At 44.3% G+C, this 14,980-nt stretch overlaps 1 protein-coding gene across 1 annotated transcript in view; it reads left to right on the plus strand.

The window, feature by feature from the left end:
- Positions 1–13,315: 13,315 nt before the first annotated feature.
- The window catches only part of LOC108520141 (POTE ankyrin domain family member A-like), a 10,730-nt gene continuing 9,065 nt past the window's right edge, over positions 13,316–14,980 (plus strand). The window contains exon 1 of the mRNA XM_017859417.1: positions 13,316–13,618. Within this exon, the coding sequence (XP_017714906.1) occupies positions 13,446–13,618 (173 nt within the window). The 5' untranslated portion in view covers positions 13,316–13,445. The remainder of the gene's footprint in view (positions 13,619–14,980) is intronic.

The raw sequence follows: 14,980 nt of genomic DNA on the forward strand, positions 1-14,980 counted from the left end.
GCGTTTATAGTATTCTCTGATGGTAGTTTGTATTTCTGTGGGGTCGGTGGTGATATCCCCTTTATCACTTTTTATTGCGTCTATTTGATTCTTCTCTCTTTTCTTCTTTATTAATCTTGCTAGCGGTCTATCAATTTTGTTGATCTGTTCAATAAAGCAGCCCCTGGATTCATTGATTTTTTGAAGGGTTTTTCGTTTCTCTATCTCCTTCAGTTCTGCTCTGATCTTAGTTATTTCTTGCCTTCTGCTAGCTTTTGAATGTGTTTGCTCTTGCTTCTCTAGTTCTTTTAATTGTCATGTTAGTGTGTCGATTTTAGATTTCTCCTCCTTTCTCTTGTGGGCATTTAGTGCTATAAATTTCCCTCTACATACTGCTTTAAATGTGTCCCAGAGATTCTGGTACGTTGTGTCTTTGTTCGCATTGGTTTCAAAGAACATCTTAATTTCTGCCTTCATTTCGTTATTTACCCAGTAGTCATTCAGGAGCAGGTTGTTCAGTTTCCATGTAGTTGTGCGTTTTTGAGTGAGTTTCTTAATTCTGAGTTCTAATTTGATTGCACTGTGGTCTGAGAGACAATTTGCTGTGATTTCTCTTCTTTTACATTTGCTGAAGAGTACTTTACTTCCAACTATTTTGTCAATTTTGGAATAAGTGCGATTTGATGATGAGAAGAATGTATAATCTCTTGATTTAGGGTGGAGAGTTCTGTAGATGTCTATTAGGTCTGCGTGGTGCAGAGCTGAGTTCAAGTCCTGGATATCCTTGTTAACCTTCTATCTTGTTGATCTGCCTAATGTTGACAGTGGGGTGTTAAAGTTCCCATTATTATTGTGTGGGAGTCTAAGTCTCTTTGTAGTGCTCTAAGGACTTGCTTTATGAGTCTGGGTGCTCCTGTATTGGGTGCATATATATTTAGGATAGTTAGCTCTTCTTGTTGAATTGATCCCTTTATCATTATGTAATGGCCTTCTTTGTCTCTTTTGATCTTTGTTGGTTTAAAGTCTATTTTATCAGAGACTAGGATTGCAACCCCTGCTTTTTTTTTTTTTTCCGTTTGCTTGGTAGATCTTCCTCCATCCCTTTATTTTGAGCCTATGTGTGTCTCTGCACATGAGATGGGGCTCCTGAATACAGCACACTGATGGGTGTTGTCTCTTTATCTAACTTGCCAGTCTGTGTCTCTTAATTGGAGCATTTAGCCCATTGACAATTTAGGTTAATATTGTCATGTGTGAATTTGATCCTGTCATGATGATGTTAGCTGGTTATTTTGCCCATTAGTTGATGCCGTTTCTTCCTAGCATAAATGGCCTTTACAATTTGGCATGTTTTTGCAGTTGCTGGTACTGGTTGTTCATTCTATGTTTAGTGCTTCCTTCAGGAGCTTTTGTAAGACAGGCCTGGTGGTGACAAAATCTCTCAGCATTTGCTTTTCTGTGAAAGATTTTATTTCTCCTTCACTTATAAAGCTTAGTTTGGCTGAATATGAAATTCTGGGTTGAAAATTCTTTTTTTTTTAAGAATGTTGAATATTGGCCCCCACTGTCTTCTGGCTTGTAGAATTTCTGCTGAGAGATCTGCTGTTAGTCTGATGGGCTTTACTTTGCTGGTAACTCAACCTTTCTCTCTGACTGCCCTTAACATTTTTTCCTTCATTTCAACCTTGGTGAATCTGACAATTATGAGTCTTGGGGTTGCTCCTCTCAAGGAATATCTTTGTGGTGTTCTCTGTATTTCCTGAATTTGAATGTTGGCCTACCTTGCTAGGTTAGCGAAGTTCTCCTGGATAATATCCTGAAGGGTGTTTTCTAGCTTGGTTCCATTCCCCCATCACTTTCAGGTACACCAATCAAACGTAGATTTGGTCTTTTCACATAGTCCCATATTTCTTGGAAGCTTTGTTCGTTTCTTTTCACTCTCTTTTCTCTAAACTTCTCTTCTTGTTTCATTTCATTAATTTGATTTTCAATCACAGATACCCTTTCTTCCACTTGATCTAATCGGCGACTGAAGCTTGTGCATGCATCATGTAGTTCTTGTGCCATGGTTTTCAGCTCCATCAGGTCATTTAAGGTCTTCTCTACACTGTTTATTCTAGTTAGCTATTCATCCAGTTTTTTAAAGGTTTTTAGCTTCCTTGTGATGGGTTTGAACAGCCTCCTTTAGCTCGGAGAAGTTTATTATTACTGACCTTCTGAAGCCAACTTCTCTCAAGTTGTCAAAGTCATTCTCTAACCAGCTTTGTTCCATTGCTGGCAAGGAGCTGTGATTCTTTGGAGGAGAAGAGGTGCTCTGGTTTTTAGAATTTTCAGCTTTTCTGCTCTGGTTTCTCCCATCTTTGTGGTTTTATCTACCTTTGGTCTTTGATTATAGTGACCTACAGTGGGGTTTTGGCATGGATGTGCTTTTTGTTGATGTTGATGCTATTCCTTTCTGTTTGTTAGTTTTCCTTCCAACAGTCAGGTCCCTCAGCTGCAGGTCTGTTGGAGTTTGCTGGAGGTGCACTCCAGATCCTGTTTGCCTGGGTATCACCAGTGGAGGCTGCAGAACAGCAAATTTTGCTGCCTGATCCTTCCTTTGGAAGCTTTGTCTCAGAAGGGCATCCAGCTGTATAAGGTGTTAGTCACCTCATGAGGTGTCTCCCAGTTAGTCTACACGGGGGTCAGGGACCCACTGGAGGAGGCAGTCTGTCCATTCTCAGAGCTCAAACACCGTGCTGGGAGAATCACTGCTCTCTTCAGAGCTGTCAGACAGGGACATTTAAGTCTACAGAAGTTTCTGCTGCCTTTTGCTCAGCTATGCCCTGCCCCCAGAGGTGGAGTTTACAGAGGCAGGCAGGCCTCCTTGAGCTGCGGTGGGCTACACCCAGTTCGAGCTTCCCAGCTGCTTTGTTTACCTACTCAAGCCTCAGCAATGGTGGATGCCCCTCCCCAAGCCAGGCTGCTGCCTCGCAGTTCAGTCTTAGACTACTGTGCTAGCAGTGAGCAAGGCTCTGTGGGCATGGGACCCACTGAGCCAGATGCACGATATAATCTCCTGGTGTGCCATTTGCTAAGACTGTTGGAAAAGTGCAGTATTTGGGGGGCAGTGTCCCGATTTTCCCGGTACAGTCCATCATGCTTCCCTTGGCTAGAAAAGGGAAATCCCCCAACCCCTTGTGCTTCCCGGGTGAGGCGATGCCCCACCCTGCTTTGGCTCGCCCTCTGTGGGCTGCAGCCACTGTCCAACCGGTCCCAATGAGATGAACCAGGTACGTCAGTTGAAAATGCAGAAATCATCCATCTTCTGTGTTGACCACTCTGGGAGCTGCAGAGCAGAGCTGTTCCTATTCAGCCATCTTGGAACCGGACCGCTACCTACTATTGTTAATGTGTTGCATATTTTCCATAACAACCCCTTAGCAGATATGTAATTCCCTAAAATTTTCTCCCAGCCTTTCTCATTGGGTTCATTGTTTCCTTTGCCTTGCAAAAACTTATCACTCTGATGGAGCTATGCATGTCTATTTTTGCTTTTGTTGCTTGGAATTTTGGTGCCCATTTAAAAAGATATTTCACAAATGATTCCATTCTCAATGAGATTGTACCCCTGTGTATTCCTCTTTTTTTGTTTCTTTTCTTTTCTTTTCTTTTCTTTTTTTTTTCACTCCTTGCAACCTGTGAGTATGGATTCAAGTTGCCCTGAAAGTAAGCTTCCTGTCTTTTATAGGAATTTTATGATGTTTCATGGTTTCAGGTCTTGTGTTGAGGTTTTAAATCCATTTTGAGTTGATTTTTGTGCATTGTGTAATGGAATGGTCCTGTTTCATTCTTTGCATATGGATATTGGTTTTCCTAAAATAATTTAATGAAGAAAATCTCTGTCTCCATTGTCTCTTTCTAATCTCTGATGCTGATTTCATTTGCTTTGGAGGCATACCCAGTAGTGGGATTGCTAGATCATATGGTAATTGTATTTTCTTTCTTTTTTTTTTGAGACAGGGTCTCACTCTGTTGTCCATGCTGGGGTGCAGTGAAACAGTCTTGGCTCACTGCAGCTGCCACATCTCAGGCTCAAGAAATTTTCCCACCTCAGCCTCTGTGTACCGTGGTACCACAGGAATGTGGTCACCATGCCTGCCCAACTTTTGTTGATAGAGGGTTTTACCATGTTTCCTGGGCTGGTCTTAAACTCTTGAGCTCAAGCAATCCACCCACAATGGCCTCCTGGTAGTTGTATTTTCAAATTTTGAGGGAACTCCAACTCTTTATCATAACGTATATACTAATTTATTTTTCCCCCAACTGGAAAGAAGAGTTCCCTTTTCTCCAAATCCATACCAGCATTCGTTTATAGATTTTTTTTTTTTTGTGACTAGGAATGGTGGCTCATGCCTGTAATCCAAGCACTTTGGGAGGCCGAGGTGGGCAGGATCACTTGAGCCCAAGAATTCTAGACCAGCCTAGGCAACATGGCAAAACTTTATCTGTACCATAAATAAAGAAGTATTAGCTAGGCATGGTGGGTGCGTGCCTGTAGTTCCAGATATTCAGGAGGCTGAGGTGGAAGGATCACTTGTGCCCCGGAGGTTAAGACTGCAGTGAATCATGATCCATGCCACTGCACTCCAGCCTGGGTGACAGAGTGAGTCCCTGTCTCAAAAAAAGTCTTAAAAAATATTTTTAGTAACATTCATTCCAGTAAGTGAAATGGCATCTGAATGTGTGTGTGTTTTTTTTTTTTTTTTGAGACTGAGTCTTGCTCTGTCGCCCAGGTTGGAGTGCAGTGATGAGATCTCAGCTCACTGCAGCCTCAGCCTCCTGAGTTCAAGCAATTATCATGCCTTAGCCTCCTGAGTAGCTGGGATTACAGGCACGCACCACCACACCTGGCTAATTTTTTTGTATTTTTAGTACAGACAGGGTTTCACCATGTTGGCCAGGCTGGTCTTGAACTCCTGACCTCAAGTGATCTGCCCACCTCAACCTCCCAAAGTGCTGAGATTACAGGTATGAGCCACCGCACCCAACCTGAATGTGGTTTTGAAGTAGGTTTTTTTCCCTGATGAATAGTGATGTTGAGGACCTTTTCTCTTACCTGTTGATCAGTTTTGTATCATCTTTGCAGAGATGTTTATTCATGTCTATTCAGGGTCTTTGCCCAATTAGTTTGGATATGTATTTTGATGCTAGTTAGTATTTTTTTTTCCTGTGTACATGTTTGGTAACAACCAGTTATCACTCACGATTTCCTGAAATTTTCTAACAGTATATATTTTTTTGAGACACAGTCTCATTCTCTCACCAAAGCTGAAGCACAGTAGTATTTCATGTTACAGTAGCAGGTATTTTGGATACCTACAGCTTTGCAATATAATTTTGACATCAGGGATTGTGAATCCTCCAACTTGGTTTATATTTCTCGGGATTCCTTAGATATTCAGGACCATTTGTGGTTCCATATGAACATTAGCATTGTGTATTCACATTTCTTAAATTTCTGTGTATAATGAAGTATGTAATTAGAGGGTATGCTGGGACTTTCTTTTTTCCTCTGGGACATTTTGAAACATGTATATTTTTAGTAATGATCAAATCAGGGTACTTAGCATGTCCATTCCTTCATGAAGGTATTATTTCTGTGTTATGAGAACATTCAAATTGTTCCCTTCCAGCTTTTTTTGAAAACAACTTTTTTTTTTTTTTTTTTTTTTGAGGCGGAGTCTCGCTCTGTCGCCCGGACTGGAGTGCAGTGGCCAGATCTCAGCTCACTGCAAGCTTCGCCTCCCGGGTTTACGCCATTCTCCTGCCTCAGCCTCCTGAGTAGCTGGGACTACAGGCGCCCGCCACCTCGCCCGGCTAGTTTTTTTTGTATTTTAGTAGAGACGGGGTTTCACCGTGTTAGCCAGGATGGTCTCGATCTCCTGACCTCGTGATCCGCCCATCTCGGCCTCCCAAAGTGCTGGGATTACAGGCTTGAGCCACCGCGCCCGGCCGAAAACAACTTTTTTTGTTGTTAACCAGAGTCACCCAGCTGTGGTATAGAACACAAGAATGTATTTGTCTTAACTAACTGCAACTTTGTTTCCATAACCAATCACTCCCAACCCCTCCTTCCACTCTTCTCAGAAGACTAGTACTGTATCTTCTACTTATTGAAGGCGAAGTTTTTAAAATTTCATACAAGTGAGATGATTCTGTGCTTATCTTTCTATGCCTGGATTATTTTTTTCCAGGTTCATCCGTATGGCTCCAAACGAAAATGACATTTTCTTCTTGCGGAGTGTATTGCATTGTGCAGATATACTGCAGTTTCTTTATCCCTTCATCTGTGGATGGCCAGGTAGGTTGATTCCATATCTTGGATATTGCGACTAGTGCTTCATGAAACATAAGAAGGTAGATAACTCCTTAAGTTATGGATTTCCTTTGCATTAAATGCATACCCAGTGTGGGGATGACTAGAAGAACAAGTAGTTGTATTTTTTTTTTTTTTTTTTTTTTGAGACGGAGTCTTGCTCTGTCACCCAGGCTGGAGTGCAGTGGCTGAATCTCAGCTCACTGCAAGCTCCGCCTCCCGGGTTCATGCCATTCTCCTGCCTCAGCCTCCCAAGTAGCTGGGACTACAGGCGCCTGCCACCTCACCCAGCTAGTTTTTTGTATTTTTTAGTAGAGATGGGGTTTCACCGTGTTAGCCAGGATGGTCTCGATCTGCTGACCTTGTGATCCGCCCGTCTCGGCCTCCCAAAGTGCTGGGATTACAGGCTTGAGCCACCGCGTCCGGCCCAAGTAGTTGTGTTTTTAATTTGTTAAGGAAACTCCAGGTTTTTCACAGTATTTTATACACTGACTTACATTGCCACCAATAGCGTGTAAGAGTTTCCCTTTTTCAAGTCTACACTGCTGCCTTCCAAAAATTTTATTGCTGTTTATGGTCATATTCATTCTCGGTGAAGTTTGATGGTATCTGAGTGTGATTCTGACTTACATGTTTGGAGTGATTAGTGATGTAGAGAAACTTTTGTTTCACCTGTGAATCAGTTCCATGTCTTCTTTGAAGAAGTGGCTGTGCTGGTCCTTTGCACGTTTTTAGCTTGTGTATTTTTTTTTTTTTAAATCTTTTCCCCACTTAGTAGCTTTAGTGTTTGAATATGTTGGATAACAACCCCTTTCAAATTTATGATTTTCCACAGTTTTCCTCCAGTCATTCTTTCTCCTAAGGTAGGATGTTCTCTCTTTGGGTTCATTGTTTTCTGTCCCATGCAGAAACTCTAAAGTGTTTGTCTCACATGTTTATATTTGCTTTTGTCAGCAGTGATTTCTGTGTTCCATCAAGAAAAAAAGATGGCAAATCATTGTTTTGTCTATGGGTATTTTCCTCCTAATTTTTCCTTTTGTTTTTTAAAATTTCTCCTTTGCAACCTGTGTGCACAGATTCAAGTTTCCCCAAAATATACACTGACCCTGTGTTTTTTCCTTGGAGTTTTTTGGTTTCAGAATTGGATTTGGGCATTCAATTGATTTTGTGTTTTTGTGTATTGTGCAGCATAAAGAGAACTGTTTCAGTGTTTTGCACAGGAATATCCAGTTTTCTTAACTGTTATGCCTTTGGTGAGCTTTTGCAAAATATGTTCACTATATATAATTTTGGGTTGCTTACTTGGCTTCCTCATTTTGTTCATTCAGTTGTCTTTCTGTGTGTGTGTGCCAGTAGCAGATTGTTTGGATCACTCTAGGTTTCCTCTTCCTGAAGAAATTTTTTTTCCAGCTCCTAATCTTGATTTCTAAAATAATACCTACTTGTATTGTGATTAAAAGGTGCACCTTGCAGGTTGGCCACATGGGTATATAGCAGGATAGTGAAGCTTGGGTTCCCAAGGAACCCCATCACCCAGGCAGTGAGCACAGTACCAATTGGATGGTTCTTCCACCAACATTTCCTGTCTCCTTCCTTTCTCTGTCTGGTAGTCCCCAGTGTCTGTGGGTGTGTTTGGTGTTTAGCTCTGGTGTATAAATGAGAACATGTGGTATTTCACTTTCTGTTCTTGCCTTACTTTGCTTAGCGTAGTGGTCCATCCTTGTTGCTGTTGAGGACATGAAAATTTTTTAAGCTGTGTAGGAGTTTTTGGTGTCTATATACTGCAAGTTTAAAAACCTAATCATCAACTGTTAATGGACACATAGGTCGATTTTATTTTGCTTTTTTCTGATAAATAGCACTTCCAAGAACATACCAGCGCATGTGTCATTTTGAAAGAAGGCTTTGTTTTCCTTTGTGTAGATAGTCAGTTGTGGGATTGCTCTATTCAGATGGTAGTTCTGTTTTAAGTTCTTTGAGTAATCTTCAAACCACTTCTCACAGTGTGAGAGCTGGTTTTTATTCCCACCAAGAGTGTAGCAGTGTTCGCTTTCCTCTGCTGCCTCGCTACCATGTTAATATTCGGACTTAGGACAAATGGCCATTCTGACTAGTGTAAGGCGGTATTTCATTGTGTGTGTGAGTTGCATTTCTCTGATGATTAGTGATGTTGAGCAGTTTTTCTTCTGTTGGTTGCTTGTACATCATGTCCTTTGCCCCTTGTTTGATTGGATTATTTTTCTGCCTTTTGATTTTTTTAGGGTCACGTTACAGTCTGGCTATTAGATCTTGGTCAGAAGCATAGTTTGGGAACATCTTCTCCCATCCTGTAGGGTATATAGGCGTTTACTGTGCTGGTGATTTCTTTTGCTATCTGGCAGTCTTTCAGTTTCTTAGGCCCAACGTTTTTATTTTGGTTTTTCTTGCTGTTGCTTTTAGGGACTAAGTTATCTAAATGCTTTACCAAAGCCTATGTTGAGAAAGGTATTTCCTAGGTTTTCTTGTAGGACTTTTATAGTTTGAAGTCTTCTTCTGAAATCTTCTGTTCACCTTGAGTCAAATTTGCATATGGTGACAGGTAGGGCTCCAGTGTTAATCTTTTGCCTGTGTCTAGCCGCCTCTCCCAGCACCATTCATTGCATAGGGAGTCCTTTCTCCGTTGCTGAGTTTTGAGTCTTTTCAAAGGTGAGATGGTTGTAGGTGTGCGGGATTACTTCCAGGTTCTCTGTTCCATCCAGGTGGAGGCGGATCTATACCTCCATCGTGAAATTTGAAATCAGGGAGTGTGGTGCATCTGATGTAGTCTGGATCTTCCAGTGTAGCTTTGGAGTTTCAGGGAGTTTTGTGGTCCCACAGGAATTTTATCATTGTTTCTTTATGTTGCTTTCAAAAAACAAAATTGGCCCGTACATAAATGTGTACAAATAGAGGTTAGAGTGGGACATTTAGGTCCATGCATGCATTGCATAGTGATGAAATCAGGGTATTTAGCATCTCTTTTTGCCTTGTAGAGTTACCATGTCTTTGAGGTGAGGACAGCCAGAACCCTCCTTTCTGGCTGTCTTGAAAACTGCCCTCTGATAACGTTAGCCCTAGTGACCCTGCTGAGGAATAGAACAGTAAGTTTCATTCTTCTTATGGAACTTGTCACTTTGTACCCATTTCCTATCCCTGCCCATGCCCCACCTTCCACTCCAACCCTGGCAGGCACTGTGGTGCTTTCTAGGTCTATGTGAGATAAAGTATTTTATAGTCCTCATGAATGAGATGATGTGAGGTTTGCCTTTCTTGGCCTAATGTGTTTCATTTTTGATAATATCCTCCAGGTTCCACTATGTTGCTGTGAATGACATGATTTCCCGTATGCATGTCTAGCTGAAGAGTATTTATTTGTGAATGGATACTGTGGTTTCTGGATCCCATTCTCTGTGGGTGGACAGGTAGGTTGATTCCTTATCTTGTCTTTTGTGACTGGTGCCACAGTCAGTATGGGAAGGCAGATACTGCTTCCATGTACTGGTTTCAAGTGCTTCCACTGCACACCCAGCAGTAGCAAAGCTAAGTGAAATGGTAGTTGTATTTTTAGCTTTCTGTGGAACCTCCAACTGGTCTCTGTAGTGTGCATACTAATTTACTCCTGGCTGGGTGACAGAGTGAGACTGTTTCTAAAAAAAAAAAAATAGTGTAGCAAAGGGATACCTGCATTGTCATGTTTATCATAGCACTATTCACAATAGCAAAGATATGGAATCAACCCAAGTATTCATCAACAAATGAATAGCTAAGTAAAATGTGCAAAATGTACACAATAGAATACTATTTGGCAATAAAAAATAATGAAATCATATCATTTGCAAAAACATGGATAGATCTTGAAGTCATTATGATAAGTGAAATAAGCCAAGCACAGAAAGACAGATACTGCAGGTTCTTACTCATGTGTGGGAGCTAAAAAAACTTGATCTCATGGACACAGAGAATACAGTGGCAGATACCAGAGTCCGGGAAGACTGGATGTGTGGAAGGGAGAATGAAAAGAGGGTGACTATTGGGTGCAAACATACAGTTAGTAGAAATAAGCTGTAATGTTTGATAGCAGACTAGGGTAACTAAACAACAATATTTCAAAGTAGCCAGAGTACACATTCACTGCATGTAACAAACACTCGTATGTACCCTATTAAATAGGTAAAATATTACGGGTGTTAATGTTTTTTTTTTTTTTTTTTGAGATGGAGTCTTGCTCTGTTGCTCAGGCTGGAGTGCAGTGGCACGATCTCAGCTTACTGCAAGCTCTGCCTCCCGGGTTCACACCATTCTCCTGCCTCAGCCTCCTGAGTAGCTGGGACTACAGGCGCCTGCCACTGTGCCCGGCTAATTTTTTGTATTTTAGTAGAGACGGGGTTTCACCGTGTTAGCCAGGATGGTCTCGATCTCCTGACCTCATGATCCGCCTGCCTCAGCCTCCCAAAGTGCTGGGATTACAGGCAATGATTTTTTTTTTTTTTTAAGATAGAGAGGTTATGCCCAAGTCTCCACAGAGGGGCTCTTTGGATCCACACAGCACATCATGCTCACCTGTATCCACTGCTCCACCATGCTGGTCCTGTCTGGGCCTTCATGCTCTGGCTCCCAAGGCAAGTGGTGCTGACTCAGGTGGCCACACTGTGGACCTGGATGTTGGTGGCCTAGAAGGTGGGTGCTATGGGCTTCCTGTCCTAATTGTTTCACTGAGACCAGATGGGGCCAGGCAGTGACAGGGCACCACCTTCTTGACCAGATCCTGAGACATAGGAGGAGTGTCGCCTGGCCCCTCTTCATCCCAACTCAGAGCCTAAAGTACCCTCAGACCTGGGCCATGGCTGGGCTGGAATTCAGGAAGCCTAGGATGCAGCTCAAGCCTTGTGGCATCTCTGGGTTCTCAGCCCACTGAGGGTGCCCCATACAGATGATCCAGGACCCATAGCTGGTGGGAAGAGAGTGGCATTTCTCTGGCCCCTCCTTACTCATGCCAAGCACCCTAAATGTCCTTCCTAGTCCATCACCCTGGTCACATTCCCCAGGGCAGCTCAGGGCTTTGTTCAGATGTCTGCCATAGTCAGGTGCCTAATAAGTGCTGAGACTTGCAAGACCACCTGGGCAGATGGGTTGATGCCCTCTGGTGAGCACCCCAGCAGCCAGGCCCCTGTCCACGTGTCTGCCTGCTCCTGCTTGTGTTTGACTGTCACAATGCTGCTTTCCAGGGACACCGGCTCCCATCCCTCCTGTTGAGAAGGACAGAGACAGCAAGTGCCTGGGAGTAAGGCATTTGCCAGGTGGCACAAGTGAGGAGGGTCGGAGCTGGGATTTGAATCCAGATCATGGAACTCTGCATGGGGGAATGCAGGTGTGGGGATGCCCATAAAGGAAGGAAGGGTGGCCCAGCCCCACTGAGCCCAGTTGCTCCCTGCAACCCTGGAGGAAACTGCTCTGCTGTCAGGTGGGGAGAGGGCCCAGGTGGCTAGGCCTCCCCTTGCTTGCTGGCTCAGGGCATCACAGTGGGACAAGGAGATTTAGAGTATATGTCTTCTTTCCTTTTCCTATTTCATTCAAAAGTTCATTTAGTATCAAGCAAGAGGAGCCTTAGCTTAACCCTGCAGATCAGGCAAGACTTGAGTTACAAAAGAATACATTCTTTTTGCACTTTTAATTCTCCTCTACTTTTGTTGGCAAGAGCAGGTCTGTGTCCCAGGTTTGGAATCCAGTTTTCATCCCACACCAAAGCGCCTACTGTTTGGGTGAGCACCCTGGAGCCTGGCCACGTGGAGCTGTGTGGCAGGAAGGTCCCCACAGAAGGGTCACGGCGCCACTGCCCAGGTCCAGCTCAACTCTGCTGCCAGGGTTGCCTGTTCTGGCTCCCTGGGGCTTGCAGCGTCCTGTTCCCAGGATCTGCACATAGGGGTACCTTTCTGCATCTCTCTGTCAGTGGTAGGTACTCCTCCAAGCCCCCATGGCTTGCCAGCCTGGAGACAGCGGCCTGCACCCCGCCCCGTTGCATGCCAGCTGAGAGGAGCCTGGGCCAGAAGCCCCACAGCGGTTGGCTGTGGCTTGGACACCGGTTGGGGGCAACAGGGCAGGGGCTGGCCGCCCAGCCCCAATCCTATGGCCCCTTGCTCTGGGTGGGGACCAATGAGGAGCGGGTGGGGAAGGCGCCTCAGGCAGGCCCTAGGGACCATGGGCGGCTTATGTTCCACGATTTTGAGGCCATTTGCAGCGAGCTCCGCCAGCCTGCCCCTCCCCTGCAGCCGCCACCACCGGCACAGCACCGCCACCAGTGTCTTCGGGGCTTTCTTCAGAGGAGACTGTCAGCATCCTCAAGTTCCAGGTGCTCTGGCCCCAGTCCTGCTTCTTGACGCTTTTTGCCAGGGGCTGCCTCCCCTTCTCAATGGCCTGAACCTTGGCCAGTTCCCACAAAGTTTGACGGGAACACAAGGCTGTCACTGACATTTGTGGCACTATAACTTACAGGCACGCGTGTTGCACACATCGGACACTGTGCCACATGCAGTGACACCATCTGAGGTGCGCACGCCGCACGCGCACCCCGCACGCGCACGCCGCACCGTCTTGGCTTGGCGTTCTGCACACGCGTGTGTAACGGCTTGGGTTGGCGTTCCTCGCTTGGCTTGGTGTTGGTCGCTTGACTTGACGTTCCTTGCTTGGCTTGGCATTGGTCGCTTTGCTTCCTGGTCCTTGCGTGGATTGGCGTTTCCTCCCTCGGCATTCCTTTGCTGGGCTTGACCTTTCCTTGGCTGGGCTTGGCATTCCCCTGGCTGGGCTGGGTGTTTCCTTGGCGGGTGGGTGGAGGGGCTTGGCCTTTCCCCGGGTGGGTGTGGGCTTTCCCCCGGGGTGGGAGTGGGATTTTCCCAGGTGGGTGTGGCCTTGCAAATACTGCTGGGCTTGGCCTCTCCTCGCCTGGGCTGGGCTCCACTGCTTTGGTGGGTTTTGGCTGTGCTTGACCTTTCTCCTGTAACAGATTGGAAACCTAGAGTATCTTGCTTGTTGGTGAAATTTGTTGGCAGAGGTGATTGGCTGGCTACTACCTGGCTCCCCAGGCTGGTAAAAGAGGATGGGGGCTGAGGTTTCTTCAAAGCCGGCTGCCTCTACTATGAAGAAGCCTTTTGGCCTCAGCAGCAAGATGGGCAAGTGGTGCTGCCACTGCTTCCCCTCCTGCAGGGGGAGTAGCAAGAACAACGTAGACTCTGGGGGAGACCACGACGACATCGCCTTTTTGGAGCCAAGGTAACACATCCGTCGAGAAGATCTGGGCAAGTTCCACAGAGCTGCCTGGTGGGGTAAAGTCCCCAAAGGGGATCAGAGGCGGAATGTGTGGAGATGGGGTGGGGATTTGCCCTTCTGTTGGGTGGGCGAGGGCTGACTTTCTTGCCTCTGCAGGCCCCACAGCACCCTGGATGTGGAAACCTCGGAGAGGTTGGCGCAAAGTCCTCTTTATGAGCAACAACACAAAAAAATTTTGGCTGATTTCCAATCAGTAATAATTTCCTTTACATAACACTTAATAGACTGTTTTAAAGTGGTTTAACTTGCAAGATTAAGTCGATGCAGCAGATTATTTTTAATGTACACATTTAAAACAATGTTATATGCATTATAGAAAGGTGTGTAATGAGAAATAATTCCCATAATATATCGACTTCTGGGCTAAATATTCTTCAGATAAAATCCAATGTGCGTTTTATGTCAATGTATCCCTATATAAATATGTTCTTCACTGAGGAGTCTTAGAAAGAAACTGAAATGGGAAGATGGTTCATGTCCTTGAATAAGAAGATTCATTTTTCTCAAGATGTGAGTTCTTTATGTATCACCTTTCCCTAAGCCCAAATAAAATATCAAAGTTTTATCATTTTAAGTTACACATGGTGTCTTTTACTATTGTGGTAAATTAGTGTTTTGTAACAGAATGGAAAAAGACTTGCCTTTCTAGGTATCAAAATGTACTAATATTTCCACAAATTGTTTACCAGCAACTGAAAAGACATAAATGAATAGAACAGAATAGAAAATCCAGAACTACCCAAATGTATGTAAGAATTTAGAAGTTGATAATGGTCACATTTCATATTAGTAGAAATGTAGCAGAACGAGCCCCAGACAAAACTCTTCAGACACCAGATTAAAGAAGGAAGAGGTTTTTTATTCAGCCAGGAGCATCGGCAGACTCGTGTCTGAAGAGCCGAGCTCCCCGAAAAAGAAATACTTGGCCTTTTTAAAGGCTTACAACTTTAAGGGGCCCACGTGAAAGGGTCGTGATAAATCGAGCAAGTGTGGGAAACATGACTGGGGCTACATGCATCAGCTAACAGAACAAAAGTTTTACAATGCTTTTTTCATACAGTGTCTGGAATTTACAGATAACACAAGTAGTTTAGGTCAGGGGTTGATGTTATTATTATTACCTTTTTTTAACTCCTAGGGCTGGGTGGTGGTGCCAAGGTTGTCTGGCTATTTATCTTACTTTTATTTCTTTCGAACTTTTTGCTTTCTCTTTTTCCTCCTGTCTTGTGAACTAGGCAAGGTAGTGGGGAGGAGGCAGCAGTAGTAGTAGTGGTCTCCTTCCTTAGAAAAGATGAATTATTAATA

The sequence above is a fragment of the Rhinopithecus bieti genome, unplaced genomic scaffold, assembly GCF_001698545.2.
Source record: "Rhinopithecus bieti isolate Rb0 unplaced genomic scaffold, ASM169854v2 scaffold_50752, whole genome shotgun sequence".
Lineage (NCBI taxonomy): Eukaryota > Metazoa > Chordata > Mammalia > Primates > Cercopithecidae > Rhinopithecus > Rhinopithecus bieti.